Source organism: Botrytis byssoidea (genome assembly GCF_014898295.1).
Source record: "Botrytis byssoidea strain MUCL 94 chromosome Unknown BBYS_003, whole genome shotgun sequence".
NCBI lineage: Eukaryota > Fungi > Ascomycota > Leotiomycetes > Helotiales > Sclerotiniaceae > Botrytis > Botrytis byssoidea.
Window position 1 is genome coordinate 1,609,103 of NW_024065844.1, and position 16,270 is coordinate 1,625,372.

The 16,270-nt window shown below is 43.5% G+C and overlaps 5 protein-coding genes across 5 annotated transcripts; 2 read left to right on the forward strand and 3 right to left on the reverse strand.

Moving 5' to 3' along the window:
• Positions 1 to 15: 15 nt before the first annotated feature.
• On the reverse strand, positions 16 to 3,582 carry EAE97_001918 (uncharacterized protein; the record flags this gene model as incomplete). Its single annotated transcript, XM_038872429.1, has 4 exons — positions 16 to 682; positions 737 to 780; positions 838 to 3,416; positions 3,495 to 3,582. 4 exons carry the CDS (start codon positions 3,580 to 3,582, stop codon positions 16 to 18), a joined length of 3,378 nt encoding a protein of 1,125 aa, XP_038736987.1.
• A 1,748-nt stretch (positions 3,583 to 5,330) lies between these two features.
• EAE97_001919 (uncharacterized protein) lies at positions 5,331 to 6,112 on the forward strand (the record flags this gene model as incomplete). Its single annotated transcript, XM_038872430.1, has 2 exons — positions 5,331 to 5,733; positions 5,805 to 6,112. The coding sequence occupies 2 exons, from the start codon at positions 5,331 to 5,333 to the stop codon at positions 6,110 to 6,112; spliced, it is 711 nt and encodes a 236-aa protein (XP_038736988.1).
• Positions 6,113 to 7,000: 888 nt separating this feature from the next.
• On the reverse strand, positions 7,001 to 7,995 carry EAE97_001920 (uncharacterized protein; the record flags this gene model as incomplete). The annotated part of the gene is made up of 2 exons (XM_038872431.1): positions 7,001 to 7,072; positions 7,129 to 7,995. 2 exons carry the CDS (start codon positions 7,993 to 7,995, stop codon positions 7,001 to 7,003), a joined length of 939 nt encoding a protein of 312 aa, XP_038736989.1.
• Positions 7,996 to 9,288: 1,293 nt separating this feature from the next.
• EAE97_001921 (uncharacterized protein) lies at positions 9,289 to 11,414 on the forward strand (the record flags this gene model as incomplete). The annotated part of the gene is made up of 4 exons (XM_038872432.1): positions 9,289 to 9,678; positions 9,776 to 10,092; positions 10,147 to 10,366; positions 10,419 to 11,414. 4 exons carry the CDS (start codon positions 9,289 to 9,291, stop codon positions 11,412 to 11,414), a joined length of 1,923 nt encoding a protein of 640 aa, XP_038736990.1.
• A 578-nt stretch (positions 11,415 to 11,992) lies between these two features.
• Positions 11,993 to 13,606, reverse strand: EAE97_001922 (uncharacterized protein; the record flags this gene model as incomplete). The annotated part of the gene is made up of 5 exons (XM_038872433.1): positions 11,993 to 12,341; positions 12,390 to 12,577; positions 12,629 to 13,258; positions 13,312 to 13,469; positions 13,576 to 13,606. The coding sequence occupies 5 exons, from the start codon at positions 13,604 to 13,606 to the stop codon at positions 11,993 to 11,995; spliced, it is 1,356 nt and encodes a 451-aa protein (XP_038736991.1).
• Positions 13,607 to 16,270: the final 2,664 nt, after the last annotated feature.

Below are 16,270 nucleotides of genomic sequence, written 5' to 3' on the forward strand. Positions count from 1 at the left end.
CTACTAACTAGGTACCTAATCAATAACAATATGCTTTCCCACTTCTGCGAACCCGACAATTTCAATCTCGTCATCACTTTTTTCGTTCAAAAAACTCCCAGCTTTTGTCCCCAAATCCGTATCGTCCGCTTCGTCAATAAGATCCACGACCTCTACTTGATGATTACTATCCTCGATGTGCACCCTGTCCATGTCGATGTCTTCGCAAATATCCATCTTATCGTCCACCTCCCCATCCAAATCCCGGTTCTCATCTTCATCTCCATCTTTCTCATTCCTCACAGCTCCATCTATCCCCTCCATAAACTTTCTGATTCCCTCAAATAACACCCTCGCCACAACTGGCGGCACCGCATTCCCAATTTGTCTTTTAATCCCATTCTGTCCAAACTGATGCTCTAACGGAAACCCCTGCAAACAAGCGAATTCTCGATCAGTAAATCCTCTTTTTCCACTCGGATGCCAATTATCACCACCGCTGGTGGTCATTGTGCGTGGAAGAATCCCGTGGGGATTATATGGTCTGAGATCTTTTTCTGGAAGAAGGTGAGGTGAGTGATTTGCTGCAGATTTGGGGATTTCACGGAGAGTCTGGGCGACGGTTTTAAAGGATTTGGTATTGTTCAGACAGGGAGACGAGGAGTGTGTTGGTGGTGGTATGGGAGGAAGGGGCTCGCCTGGGCTAAGAGGCTGTTAATCAAACTGTAAAAATGGAATACTTCCTAAGGAAACTCACCATGATGCGATAATAATCAAACGGAATCGTCTTTGCGGAAGCCCCTAAGCAATTAGTCAACAAATTGAGCTCACAGAGCGTAGAGAACAACAGGAACTTACCCATTGAGCCAAAGGCACGATGGCCCACCTCAAGGAAAACCCACAACTGGTAAACATACAAATCAAACTCGAAAAATATCCTCTAAACCTCGGATATAAAATCCCAAACGTCTGTTCCAACGTTACAACCCTGGGTTTCGCAACCTTGATTACCGCAGCTACAGCAAACAAACTCGCAGTATTCATCTCATCATTCTTACCCTCAACAGTATGCGCGGGTGAAAAATATTGACACGGAGGTGAAAGATGAAGAATATCAACTTTGACATCATTAGAGATGTCTGAAGAACACGGGGTAGAAGTAGCTAGAGAAACAAAGCGTTCTGAGGACATCTCGTAGCAAGTCGCTCCGGGAAAATTGAGGCGCCAGGTAGTGCAGGCGTGCTGGTCGAAGTCAAATCCCCATTTTACGCGAAGACCTGCCATGACGGCACCACGCGTGGTACCACCTGCTCCACAGAATGCATCGCCGTAAGTAAAGGTTTGTCCAGAAGCCAGAACGAGTGGTTCTTTCAGTGAGGGCGGTCTTGGGCTGTGCACCCGAACTAATGAGGAAGATCGGGGATGGTGAGACGATAGGTCAACAATTCCGCTAGGTGGCGGAGAGGCTAACTCGGATGAAGATATATCGATTTGAGGAGAAATTCTTGAAGATGGAGTTGGGGAGGAAGCCAGTGGAATACTAGCCTCAGGACAGGGACCTCGAGTGTCAAGAGCACTTCTTCTCGGTAAATTCAAGGGAACCCTCAATCTTGGTCGAATATCTCTGGTGGATTGAGAGCTCCTAGCTGGTCTTCCCGTATCACGAAATTGTTGTGTATAAGCCAGCTTACTTTCATGTTCACTCTTTGGAACCGTCTCTGATAATGTCCCGATGTTGTAAGAGTGCTTGATGTATTCTTTCCCGTTGAATGCGAGCTTAACCCGACTTAGACGCTGCCTAATCTGTTCGATATCGTCCTCGGGCACTTGGCGGGCTCTTTTTGCTGGGTTGTTGTCTTCTTGATTGTTATTTCGCTCTGAAGAGGACGAGAAATCTGACTTGCGTTTGGTTTGAATTCCGCCTGCCTCATGGTCTTGGAATCTAGCATGCGAAAAAGCGCGATCATCATCATCGTCGTCATCCTCGTCGACGATTATGAGAGTTTTGGGACGACTTTCGGTATCCTCGACAACGGCAAGATTCGGAGGTTGTTGGACTTCGGCCGCCGTTTCTTCTCCATCAATATCGTAGCATTCTGGTATGTAAGTACCACCAGGGACCGCCTCTCCACGCCATTCGGTTCGAAGTTGGGTGCTTGAGGCCAGATATGATTGCGGGCTTTGATGTAATGATGGCAACCACTCCTCCGTGATCCGTTCTAAAGTTCTCTCTGCGTATATGTTCTTTTCTCTAGCTGAAGCTGATGCATACTTACAAGTATATTTCCAGCGCACAGTGAGCCCCCCTTTGTTGTAAGTGTCTCCATCGGTCCAGGTAGTATCACGATTCAGGTTGCGATACTTTGGATAACTATGATTTGTCCAACGAAGATTGCGTAGAGCTTTCACGGAGCTCAAAGGTACTTCGACAAGACTCTGCTCTTCTGGTGCCCGTAGGTCATCTAAGTCAATTTCGTAACATAGACAGACTTCATTCATCTTCTTTTCCAGCATGCCGTTGAGATACTTGCATCTTTGTAATCGGAATCCCCGAATAGTGATGGAAGCATTTTGGGTGTTGTCAAGACTAAGGTCACGAATTTCTTCAGATTTGACGTACTTCACAATGTGCTTAATGCAAATAAAATCGCCATCCTCCAGCTCTACGGTTTTCGCTGGTCTTAATATGAGCTTTCCGTGCGAATACGTTTCGCATTCGAAATAAGGGCTGATAATTGGAGGATTTCGTAATGGAGCGACTTTGAGTTTCGGCTGAGGTTTCGACTTTTCACTTACACTAATAGAGCGCAAGAACTCGAACTCGGGTTTCTCTAGGAGTTGGGATTCGAGCTTGAATTCGAAGTCGTCACCGTCTTCGATTACAACGGCGTTATCACCTGTGTGCGAGGTCATATCTTGGGTAGTAGACGTTTTCTCTTCGTCCCCGTCTCCATCATCTGGAATCGAGATCAAACCTGCATTGGAAGACCGACTCTCAGGCATAGAATGTATATGAGACGTGTTTCGGGAATTGGCAACCATTTCGCTGCGAGAGCTGAAAGAGCTTTCTTTAGTACCCAGACGTCTTGAGAGACGAATGCGATCTTGTGATGTCTCCTGATCGGTAGCTCCTTCAGCAGCGATATTCCAGGGCCTTGACGATTCGTACCCCTCCTCTTGGAGTATGAACCTTGGAAGGCTAGTTGAGAGACTGCAAACTTTATCTACAGGGTTATTGCTCTCTTCGGATTCCGTGGTACTGAAGACCACAGGAGTCGTCAAGTCAATGAAAGGAAAATTGGCTGAATGGTCAGGTGCAGGAGTATTGTCGAATTGATATCTAAGGGTTGGTCCTGTGAGATGTTCTCTGGTATTTGGAGGTGAAGTTCGATTTATGATGTCGGCGTTCAAAAATTGTGTTGGGGATATACCGGGAGCTTTTGCGAGGTATCAGCATAGATATATCTGTGAGACAAGAGGACGAGAGCAAGCAAAACTATGCCGGGCTGACCTACCTCGTTCTAGAATCACCACCTCATCTCTGTCGTCATCTTCAATTATGACAACAGCAACATCATCGTCGATGACTGTTGCCTGATCCATTGCCACTTTCAAAGCCCACAGAGATGGTATTGAATGAAGTTGAATTCTGCCAGTTGGTAGCAGGTCAAACAAACTTGCCGTGCAGGCTTCTTCTGGATGATACCGCCTTCTTAACTTTGAGCGATCGATTTTAATATCCAAGTCCAGTTGCTTCTATTCGATCAATGCGGCAAATTGAACATCCTTGAATCATAGATTTGATGGAAGGGCAGCTTTCAATATATGTTTGAGCTGCTTTGTTATGAACTATTCCCGCGAATTGCTCATACTTAGACCACATCATCCTGAAAGCAGGAGATCTGAATCATCTACATAAGGAGATTATATTGCAATGACAAAAGCAGGAAAAAGCAAAGTTATTGCTATTCAGATAAGGCAATAAACGTGAATATGTTGTCTGGTCATTGTGAAGTGAAACATGATGGTTGTTATAATTGATCGGGACAATTACACTATCTCATCTAACATTACTAGATGGCATTATCTTGTTGCTCATAGAGTGCTTATAGAGTGCTCGTAGATGAAAATTGTTATGATTCTAGGGATAGATGACAATGCCACCTGAACTCTTTAGTGTTGTTGTCTATGAATACCCATTTGAGTAAAAGAAGTTTTCCAAAAGATACATGATCTACCTTTGTATCACCAGATGATGATGGGCAACAAAAGCTTTCAAAGATGATGACAGCACTGTAGAACTTTCTTGGTCAGGGTGTATCCAAAGCAACAACCAAAATAAAGAGAATAATTTCTAGAAAACAAGATGAATTATCCAGCATGGTTGATGATAGTAGAAGAAGAAAATGAGGCTAAAATCAATATCAGCCTAATTGGAGCGACTTGCATTCAGGCCCCATTGTTCACACGATGAGGGAGTGGAAGAATGAACCCCCACTGCCCTCAATGTAACTGTACACTGATATTTGAATTCGAAGACGATACGAGGTCTAAATATATGAAATAGACGCGAGAATCGAAGCTGCTCTCTCATCATTTATGTGGAATCAATGCTTGAACACATTTCCCACAGTGACATTCGCATTTTGCCTTCTACTCCTCCAGCTGAAAGCCTCATAAGTCAACTTTGGGGATATGAACGGTCTCCCAGTCAATTGAAGTCGTACTCTTATGGCAATAGACCTTGTTACACGAAGGCCATGTCTTCCCGTTCAATTGCACTCCATTGGATCTCCGCAATATAAATTCCAAGTCCTTTTCGCATTTCAGTCTTTATCAATTACCGTAGAAACATCATGATTGAAATCCCAATCACACATATGATATGAATCTCTAAACAAGAAGCAGAAAACAAGCAATACAAACAAAAGAACGAATTGGCAGCCTTGAAAACCAGATTCACGGCGCTCATGCATACCTGGATTAAACAATCCCGGACGACTTTCATTTCCCAATTAATTTGTTGCACATCTCAACTTTGAAGCCCCGAAAGTCCAGGCAACACGGGGGACGGAATTGGTGCGCCGGATTGTTGATATTTAAGGCTTTCAGAATGTGACAATCCCAAGCTTTCGAGGTCTAGAACGTGATCCCTGATGTTTAAGGCTGAAAATTTATGAGAGCTTGACAGCGTATCGAGGTAAGACATATGTAGCAGACAGAGCTACCGAGACTTCCACAAAAATAATCCCTGCAGCTCAACTTCATCCAACTTTCTTTCCATTTGGGAATTTGCAGCTGTCCCTCTATTCAGTACACAGCTTTCCGATCGGAAAGTTTCCAGAACAATCATGGCAGATATGCGTGCACCACCCACTCCCACGGCCATGCTAATCGGCACCGCCATCATAGCCGGTCTCAGTGGATACATGATTGGAATTGCGTCCAGTCTTGGATTCTTCCCAATTCCTTTTATGTCACGGGCACCCAAGGAACGAGGAATCGCGAATTACGACGATGAGGAAGAAAGCGAGGAAGAAGATATCGATGCATCTATATTAGACCATGCGCCCAACTGGTCCAATGGATTCGAAGCTGATAGACGAGATGGATTACGTGTAACACAAAACGATACTACGAAAAAGAGTGAAAAGAAGAAGGAGAAGAAAGAGAAGAGTGACGGCGGAATTGTGGACACCGGAGAAGAATGTAAATTGGTCTTGGTTGTGAGAACAGATTTGGGCATGACAAAAGGTGTGTTATTGATTCCGTTCCAGCTACCTACAATATTGAGATACATTACAATCTAACAATCCACTCTCTAGGAAAAATCGCTGCACAATGTTCCCACGCCACGCTCGCCTGCTACAAAACTATCTCGCGCCAACCCGCCAATGCATTGATTTTACGCCGCTGGGAACGGGAAGGTCAGGCAAAGGTCGCGCTGCAAGTAAAATCTGAAGATGAATTACAAATCTTACAGGCGCAAGCTATGAGTCTAGGGGTTGTGGCTGAGCAGATTGCGGATGCGGGTAGAACGCAAATTGCGAGTGGGAGCCATACTGTTTTGGGAATTGGTCCTGCGCCAAAGAGTGTTATTGATCAGATCACTGGGAAATTGAAGTTGTTGTAGATGAGGATGATACTGGCAGATTCAAGGAGGTCTGTGATTGAGGCTCTGGGAAGAGCGAAGACGGGGCACTATAGCCCCAAAATGAATATCATGAATACATTGGAATTCGGATGCTACCGAACACAGGATTGGGGGCAAGAAAAGATGATCTGAAGGAATGTTGATTGATTCAAGACTTATGGGGATGAAGATGTGAAAGACATCGAAATTATGAAACGAAGCATAGAAACTCAAAAGCATAGCATTGCTGGCGTTTTGGATGATCGAGGATATATTTGTAGACACGAATAGGCTTTGGGATCAATTCATACTGAAGCCTCGACCGGAGGGGTTCTGGTCGTTATACAAACTTTCTTTGTACAATTCATATATATTCTCACCCCAATAATGTGACTTTATCGAGATGTGAGTCACTTAGTTCTTTACTTTCCAGTGTTGCATTTGAGAATATGATCTTGCATTGTTTTCGTGCAGCACAATATCATGATCTGTCTAGCCAGCAAGTGAAATCAGATTTTATATAGCCAGCCTACTACGCACCATAATCCGAAATCACGTCCCAAAGATGATCAATGTGCAATTGATATTATCATTAAAGCTTAAACGCTGGTTGGGTATATCATACACAATATTCTTTCTTCTACAAAGCTCCACCAAAATATTCGCCGTAAACAGTACATCTTCTGTTGCTTCAAGATACTTTGACTAACATTTTCTGGCGCAGGTCGTCATTTACCTATAATTCATATCAGTTAAATGGGTCTTGAAAGGCCTGGTTAGAGTGGTCAATTGGGATTGGTGTGGCGTTGAGGTTGTAAACTGGGATTGAAACACCTGCAACTGTGCTTGTTGAGAGATACACATAAACTTACATTCTTGATTCCTCAACTACTTCAAATCATCATCACTGCTCTTAATCAACTGATGGTTGCTTGTGACCAAGGGCTTCTCAAACTTGTACTAGGAGAGAAAGTCAGTGCTCGCTTCAGTGCATTGGATCGAGCACTTCATTTTACCTGAAATCTTCTCAAAAGCAAGCCTATCTTCTTCCTCAAGGGAGTCTTTCTCGACGGCTTATACTTTGTTTGGGGAAGTTCATCAACAGGGCATGCTAATGCAGCTCTTAACTTATCAGCATGTGTTCGAATACCGTATTGAGATGTTTTCAGGCTGCCTTGTTGGCCGATGTGTGTTCCCGCTGGTGAAATTTGTATTAGCGAATCTTGACTGCCAGTCAAAGACAGACTCTTGCTGTTGCGAGAAGGCTGATGATTTGGCATGACGCGTGGGGAAACATATGGACTGCGTTGTTGTTGCCTGATGGGCGAGTGGAATTCACTATGATAGCCATGCAAAGCTGGGCTGTTGTTTTTAGAAACGTATTGGGATCGAATAGGAGTCGTAGGGGTGTATGTTTGATTCCCATTATCTGAAGGGATCCCGCTTTCACAGATATCAGATGGCGAAATTGATGATTTAGTTGCATCTCTGGTGCCAATAGATTGACTACTAGCTTTAGTAGTCAGACTTTCACCGATAGATGGGATCTGCAGTAGCAAATTTGTTGTTGATTCGGACTTGGTAAGATGCAGAACAGCATCTTCAGTTAATGCGCCCTGTTCTTGTTTCAAAGATTCACTGAGTAGGGTGCCGCAGTTTGGACATCCTTTACAGCATGCAGTGCAAGGTCCTAGAGTTGTACTGTCTTTGAAACAGAGGGAACAGAGAAAATCGCCAGTACAGTATTCCGGTTTAGTGGCGTCATGATCCTCGTACACCTGGAAAGGCTTTTTGTGCTTTTTGTTTGGCATGATGGCGATGGCAGATGGGGAATGTGAAGGAGGTGTTTTCTTAATTGACCATCTAACTAGATCGATGAGCATCAAATAGTTGTTGGGCCGAATCGCACTGGCCGTAGACTCGTCAGAGGTTGTAAGAGTGGCTAAGACTTAAAACCCAGGTGCATGATGTAAAGAACACCATTTTCGAGAATCGGAACACAAGTGAGATGAGCTATAGGCAATTGAAGAAGTTTCCTCAAGTATCAAAAATGGCAGGTGCAAGACATGGATCGGTCCTGATGCTGAAGTAGCATATGAAGGCATGTACAAACGTCGTAGGTAGACACATAACTGATGTATACAATTTGTTCCCAGGTTGTTCCTTCATTGGCCGTAAACGGGGATCTACAATATTAGGAAAGTGTGGTTCAACTTGGACGATTAAACATCATGCTTTGCACTTTCCTAGAACTGAATTTTGCCAACCTAACCTGACTTTTACTACAGACCTTTTCTTTTTGAGGCATTCATATTCCATACTGAGCAGACGAGTCCCATGTGATACTGTGAAACCCCTGCCCAGACTTGGAACTTAGTCTTGAATCACAACACAATGTTATCGCATGCAATTTTTCTACATGAGGAGAAAATGTCATGATAACTGACAAACGCTTCGCTCTCAAGAGTTTCCAAACAAGGTGCAATTGGATTAAAATTTTCACGCCTGGTGAACGATATTGAGTCTGGATGAATCGTATTCTCCTGATGCTACAATTCAATAACTATACTGAAAATGGCAATATACCCAAATCTTCTAGTGTTCTTTACCAGCAACGCATCGATTCTATCCGAATCCATAATGTTACGATGTTACCACGCAGGACTCCAAGTCGGTTGTTGAGGTTCCTACAATATCTTCTTCACTTACGTGAAGTAGCAAACGCGTGTTTGACGATGGAGAAATCAAATGCTATCCATATAACATATTCTCATCTTATAGCATCGAAGGCGCTTTGTGGCTGTGTAATAAATGCGTACGTCAAGCGGTTTCTCAATGACAGAATTTTCGGTACCGGGCCTTATAGCGCAATATTCACCACCAACCAATCAAACCTTGAAATAAATCATTACGGATATCTCGATCCGGGAACATTGCGGAACATTTTATTAAAGGACCCTTGGTCGCGACTATACTGGCGGTCAGCCCTCTTTTTGTTAAATAAGACTTTTTTCTGTTGGAGTTGGGCCTGTTGCAGGTCTTGACCTTCTTTACAAAATTTGGAGTTTTTTTTTATAAGGCCTGGGGATCCCCTAAGTTATACTATACCACCTTGAAAATCCTTGTTGCTTTTGTATGCACCGCTCACCTGATCCTCCCGAACTCAATTGCAAAAAATGTCTAGCAATAATTCTAAAAATTCAAATAATTCGGATGATCCGAAAGATCAATCACGGAACAGAAGAAGACATGCAGTAGGAAAAGAAGCCAATGAGGAGACATCTATAAACGCTAGTAACGATGGTGGGATTTCTTATGGTACTGTATCGGGAACCAACGCATACGCACCAATCAAAACTGGAGAGCAAGTACACGGAAAACATCCTTTACAACGACGAGAATCTGTCATAGAAGAAGAGAACAATGAAGATCTACAAATCGAAGTCCCAGCTACAGAGCCGGAAAAGGAGGGACCTGTAGCTTGGAGTACTTTGCCGCATAAGAGACAATTAGCCATTCTGACCTGCGCAAGGTTATCCGAGCCCCTCGTACAGACAAGTTTGAGAGTAAGTTCTAAATTCAACCCTGAGAGCACTGAAATATGATTCATTTTTTCCAATTATAAATTCCTAAAATATTACAAGACACTAATATATACAAAAGAGCTATCTATTCTACCAATTAAAATCTTTTGATCCCTCACTACCAGATTCAACTATTGCATCACAGGCAGGTATTATGGCTGGCTCTTTTGCCTTGGCTCAACTAACTACTGCTATGTTATGGGGACGATTTTCAGATCGGTCGGGTAGAAAGAGAGTTCTATTGATAGGCCTGAGTGGTACTGCAATTTCTTGTTTGGGTTTTGGATTTGCACGAAACTTTTGGCAAGCATTGATATTCAGAATGATCGGTGGTGCACTCAATGGAAATGTAGGTGTGATGAGAACCATGATTAGCGAGATTGTCAAGGAAAAGAAGTAAGAGTTTTGCATCTTCCGTCACCGAATATCCAGACAACTAACAGCGTCTAGATATCAGAGTCGTGCTTTCTTGATATTGCCCATGTGTGGTAATATTGGAACCATCATTGGGCCAATCTTGGGTGGTATCTTGGCCGACCCAGCAGGAAGTTACCCAAGTGTGTTCGGAGGTATCAAATGGTTGGAAAAGTATCCGTATGCACCTCCGAACTTGCTTAGTGCCTTGTTTCTTGCCTCCGCCTGTCTTGCGGTCATATTTGCTTTAGAAGAAGTAAGAGATCTCGTTGTCTCTGCATGAAGTAAAGCTTTGCTAACTAATATAGACACATGAAATGTATGCCCACAAAGAGGATTGGGGCATCAATGCTGGCCGAGCTGTCAAGCATTTCTTCCGTCGTCTTCGAAGAGGAAACTCTAGTAATGGTGAGTATACTGTTATTTCAAGCGGTGCTTCTTCGCCAACTATCGGACCTACGCCAATTACTCCTAAATCTCCGAAGCGAGTTGCTCCTCGGTATACGAATCGACTACCATTCCGTCAAATTTTCACATATAATGTGGTGTATACTTTAGTCTCCCATGCCCTACTAGCATTTTCGATGGGAACTTTTCAGAGTATCTGGTACTCATTCCTCAGCACCTCCGTGTACAATCTTTCGCAACCGTCCAAGTCTCTCCCTGCAGACTACACCCCACATCCACCTTTCAAATTCACCGGCGGCATTGGTCTTCCACCCCGCGACGTTGGTCTTGCCATGTCTATTCTAGGCATGATTGGTATCACCATGCAGTTATTCTTATACCCTATCGTAAACACTCGTCTGGGCACCGTCCGCAGCTGGCGCATTTTCCTCTACGGTTTCCCAATCGCCTATACTCTCGCCCCCTTCCTTTCTCTAATCCCATCCTCTTCTCCGCCCCCATCTCAAAAGACCGGTCCCATAATCTGGATCTCCCTAACCTTCGTCCTCCTCATCCAAACCATCTCTCGCACTTTCGCCGGCCCAGCAACTACAATTCTCATAAACAATTGTTCGCCGCATCCCTCTGTTCTCGGTACTATTCACGGAATAGGACAAACCGCTAGTAGCGCGGCAAGAACCATAGGACCTGCTCTAGGCGGTTATCTCTATGGAGTAGGATTGAGTCATGGATATGTAGGACTTGTGTTTTGGGTTTTGGCGGGAATGGCAGGAGTGACTTGTTTGGCGAGTACGTTTGTGAGAGAGGGGGACGGACATGAGATCATTTTGGAGGGAGATAGAGAGGCTGAGGAGGAGGCGAGGATTAGGAATAGGGACTTAGGATTTAATGTTTAATTTTTGATGTGCGTGAAAGGATTACAGGGAAGGTATCATATGATATGATGATATGAAAAATGCATATAGAAAGTGGAATGAATCTACTACGATTGTGAAGATACATCGTCAAAATAAAACACGACAAATGCCAATTGCCTTCTTGTGTGTTCAAGATGAACTTTGCCTAGAATGAGGTTTGTAGTGTATCATCTTGATACTCGAAATGCTCTGATGGTCCGGAAATGTGAGATTTCGAATAAACACTGTTCCAATGCATTCATAAAAGAAATATGACCAAAAACCCCAAAGTGCCACCTATTTTATGTTGGCAACCAGGCCTTATATAATTCCTTGATGCGTAACCCTTTTCCTCCGCGGCTCATGACCCAACCAAACCCCGTCACTATGCTTCATTATCTTTCATTAGTGTCCCGAAATATTTACCCTGTTTGAAAATGACTACCATTCCCCAGACCCTTAAGCACGCCATGTGTCTTATTTACCATATTCAATATTCCCTATATCACCCTAATTGATCTTCACCCTTTCCAACAAAATCCAACGCCATTTGTCGATTCTCAAATCAATTTGAATCCTCAAACAAATTGCGTCCCCTGCTGCACCGGCAAATTATGCGACGACTGGCCCGGGATCCTTTGCTGAGAGATCTGCTGCTGGTGTTCTCCCGCATGATAAGGTGGAGGCACCCCAAGATTGGAGTTCATATTCATATTCATATGGTTAAGACCAATATCATACTGTGCCTGTGGGTTTCTCCACGGCTCTGCTTCGTAGCCTTCTACTTCCCCTGTGATCTCTTTGATTTTCTTTGCTTGGCGACGTTTGTAGCCCCAGAAGAGAACGGGGGCGCAGATGATGACCATGAGGAGTGTACAGACTAGAAGTGCCCAATCGAATTTGGGGTTGAGGGCGAGGGGGAACCCGCTGGGTTTGTGTTAGATTTGATCTATGGATGGATGGGAGGGGACTCACATGAAAGCGTTTATGATTCCCGCGGGGATAATAACGCGACCTAGCCAAACATGTATAGGGGCAAATTTGGTGGTGGCTGAGGTTTTCTTGTACATTCGATGGTGAAGAAAGCCAAGAATCCATTGTCCGATCATGGCTATGATGATGATAAGACCAAAGATTTGATGCCCAGATTTGAAACCTTTCGTCTGTAAGGATGTTAGAGAATGATTGTTAGGGACTGAGACGATCGATCATACCCGATTATAAAGTGTACCCAACTTCGCGCCTAATCCGACCCCTATAAGTGCAATTGCAAGAGATATGGTTTGGTTGAGAGCATGCCACCTGGGGCTATTCAGAAATCGCAAAATGACTATACCTAATGGTAAAAGTCCAACAAATACTAGAACCATCAAAACAGCATGAGCAGCGGATGAGATGTTGCTGTCCCCTTTCTCAGAAATTTCAATAGTGCCTTTGGAATTTGCAGTTGGAATGGCAGGGACACCTGATGTACCCACCGCTTTCGATAAATCCATGGAAAAAACTCCATAAGAATCATGTCTCTTGACATCAGCGTGCAACGAGTTTGATTTCAGGGTTCCGGGCGGTCCATTCGCCCATATGAAAGTTGCGTTTTGATTTGTTGTCGGACCTAAGGATCCTCCTTTCCACGAGGTGCAGTTTAGACATCTCCCATTCCACGTGAAAGTGTTGTTGGAAATTCCCGTGCCAGCAAGAGATTCTACCACGATATCTGTGGTATGCGATGGCTCATTCTCCCCGGAAGCTATCCGAGGACTGAGAGTTACATTCTTTCCGGTGGAATCGGCATACATCATAAACATAAGGGAATCTTTCATCTTGTTTGATCCCATGCCAACAGCCTTTTTCTTGCGATTAGATGGAACAATTTGCACGTTTGAATCTTTGAACTTACTATCCAGGAGCAGCTGCTCGGACCTGATATGCTGAAATACAGATCATTGTTTGTATTCTTCTCCGGTATGTTGAGAGCAAATGTGACGCTCGTATCATCTGCAACAAATCCTGCTGCAGTTATTGATATGGCATTGACTATCGAGAGAACTAGCGATACTTTTCGAAGCTGTCAGCGTTATTCCGTCTCATGATGCCCCTCGTTGGTGAGGCGCTCGGGCCTAACAACCCCGAAGCGAAGCCCCAGCATTTCTTTGGTACATACCCGCTGTCGTTCCTAAAATCATTCGAACCATAACTTATTTATTTACCCAAATATTATTTCGTATGTTTGATTTCTCAAAAAGAGATGAAGCTACAATAACCATGAAGAGACGAAGGATCAAGTTAACCTTTTCTATCTCTTCCACACCCTCTCAATGTTACTTCAATATATGGGACATTGGAACATGTCTATGGCCAACACCTTTTTTTGCCGCTGAAGAGTCAAATTTGTCTTCTAGCCGCCGTGATCATTGACCTATAAGATCGCGCATCAGCCTACCATCTCAGAGACAGGAAACACTGCGACTATTTTACCATCTTGGCAGATTGGAATGAACGAGTGTGTGATTGGGTGGACACCTTTTCCGGGGATGCCATTGAATCTCATTGCATATCGAATGCCGACATCCGCGTGCAAATATAGCATTGACTTAATGCAATGCGACGACGATATTTCTATCGGATTATTAATAGATTTATTTGGGTTGCATGGAAGTATGTGATAATCGAATCACAGGTAAATCCGAGCCATTTCTGGATTTTCCAACGTTCAACTTCCTGTCGTTGGTCCAGTAGTCAAATTGCTCGTTTCCTTTTGTATCCCGTTTCAATTTCTCAACCTATTGAGAAAATCCACCATCTCGTGCGACTTTGCTATCTTTGGTTATATCTCCAATGCTTTGTTCTAGGATGCTTCCAGAATTTTCACGTTTCTTGCGTCGAGTATTACAGCCAGTGCTAAAAGGCTTTCAACGAAAGTCAACCAACAAGAATGCTTACCAAATGAGTTACCTTTTCGTCACTAAGAATGGAAAATCAGAAGCCTTTTTGTTCAATCTGCGAAAGTATACCCGGCATGTTGTACTGGCAAAGTTTGAAGATTATCAGATAGAATGTTCTGAAGTCCACAGCGACCACCAAAACTTCCAGATCAACTCACATTGTGAAGCTCGAATAGTTCTATTTATAACTTAGTAAGGAAAACTTCTCAATCTCACTGGGTACCAGTGTTGCAAACTCGAGGGACAATACGGTCTGTCATCTTTACAGTGGCCTGAGGAAAGCGGTGCTAGACTGCGTTGTAAGCTGGTCTTCTTTTCTAGTCTCTCATGTCCTGCGAGTATCTTTTTGCTCAAGTTTTTTCAGGTTCAATTTTGCTGGTATCTGAAGCTATATGGGCATTTCGAGATCATGTGGATATTGAATGTCTAAAGAATGGATGGTGTCAGATGAACATTCAAGGTTGTAGAGGCTGGGGAGATCTTGGATCATATCGAATTCTTGATGGGAATGGTAACTTCGACAGTCATGTTAAGCTCATTTTCAATGACTGCAGTTTCACTGTCATCGGTATGGATCTGGTCCTTACCATACGTCACTTTACTAAAGTACTGTCTATGGGTATATGACAACGGCGCGATATAATCATCAACGCAAGAGAAAGCTCTCATCTATCAACAGTCAGGAATATTCGTGTTCGAGACTATACAAACCATTTCGCATCCGATGATTAATACGGCCGCTATTTTTACTGCTGAGAATGAGAACAATCACCGAGGGAAAGAAGAAAGAGGCTATATCACTGGCGAGTGGGTATTCAGTTGTTACTCTTTGTACTAATTATACCAGGGCTTGGTTGGTTGATGCAATTCCATATTCGGTAGTATATGGGGTCAGGGGGTTTATGTAAAATGCTCATAGATTGTGGAGAGGATAGATGAGATTGAGGGGTTGATTGATCTGGAAGGGTTGAAATTTCTCTGTTTGGCTTGGGATACGATTGCGAAGGTGCTTTAGATTTAGTAGGACGGTACCGTTGGTTAAAGTTTTGATTTTTATTATTATTACCATGTTCGAGGAGTGTTGTGGCAGACATTAGAATAGGTACAGAGTACCAGAATTTTCAATAGAACTTATGAATGCTTATGAAGAGACTCACGCTGAGAAGCTTGAATAATGTAAATTAGCAGCATACTGACTACTACTGTGCCCATGTCGATCAAATGTAACTATATGGATGCGTTCACCGTAGAGGCTGCCATTTGAAGCTATTCCCGAGATCTAAAATAGAACCTCAACCAATCACCTGCTTGAAGTTTTTCTACAGTTCTAAGCGGCGACGAGGCAAGCAAGCTAAACATACCTCATACCTACCTACATTGAATAATCCCTCCCTTGCTTATGAACTGCATGCAATGCCACCAATAAGATGATCCGGGGAATGCGCCCCGAGCCTTCGTTGAAAAGTAAGGCGTGCAAGCGTTTATCAAAACTTTGCATTGTGTTAACAATTGCTGAAAGTAGCTATCTTGGGCTTGGATATTAATTGAATTTATGGTACATCAAGACGCCATCTATGCAGAGGACTGCAAGCTCTAAGGATCTGATATGACTCTACAGGAAACGGAATTGGTTGACGAACTTTTAGGTCTTCTAATTCATCAATTTACTTCCTCGTGCGTTCCTGTTTTTTTCTCTCTTTACCCCACACCCACACCACACACCGATTGCTATTGATTTCTACGAGTAGTGTTATGTGTAGAACCAAACTTCTTAACTTCTTAACTTCCTACCTACCTACCTACCTACTTATCCTCACCAACCTAGTAATAAACTTGCGTACCATCTTCCAAATTTCCTGTTGCTTTTCCTTCTTCCCTCTCTTACTTCAATCAACGAGTTTCCTAGTTATTTCC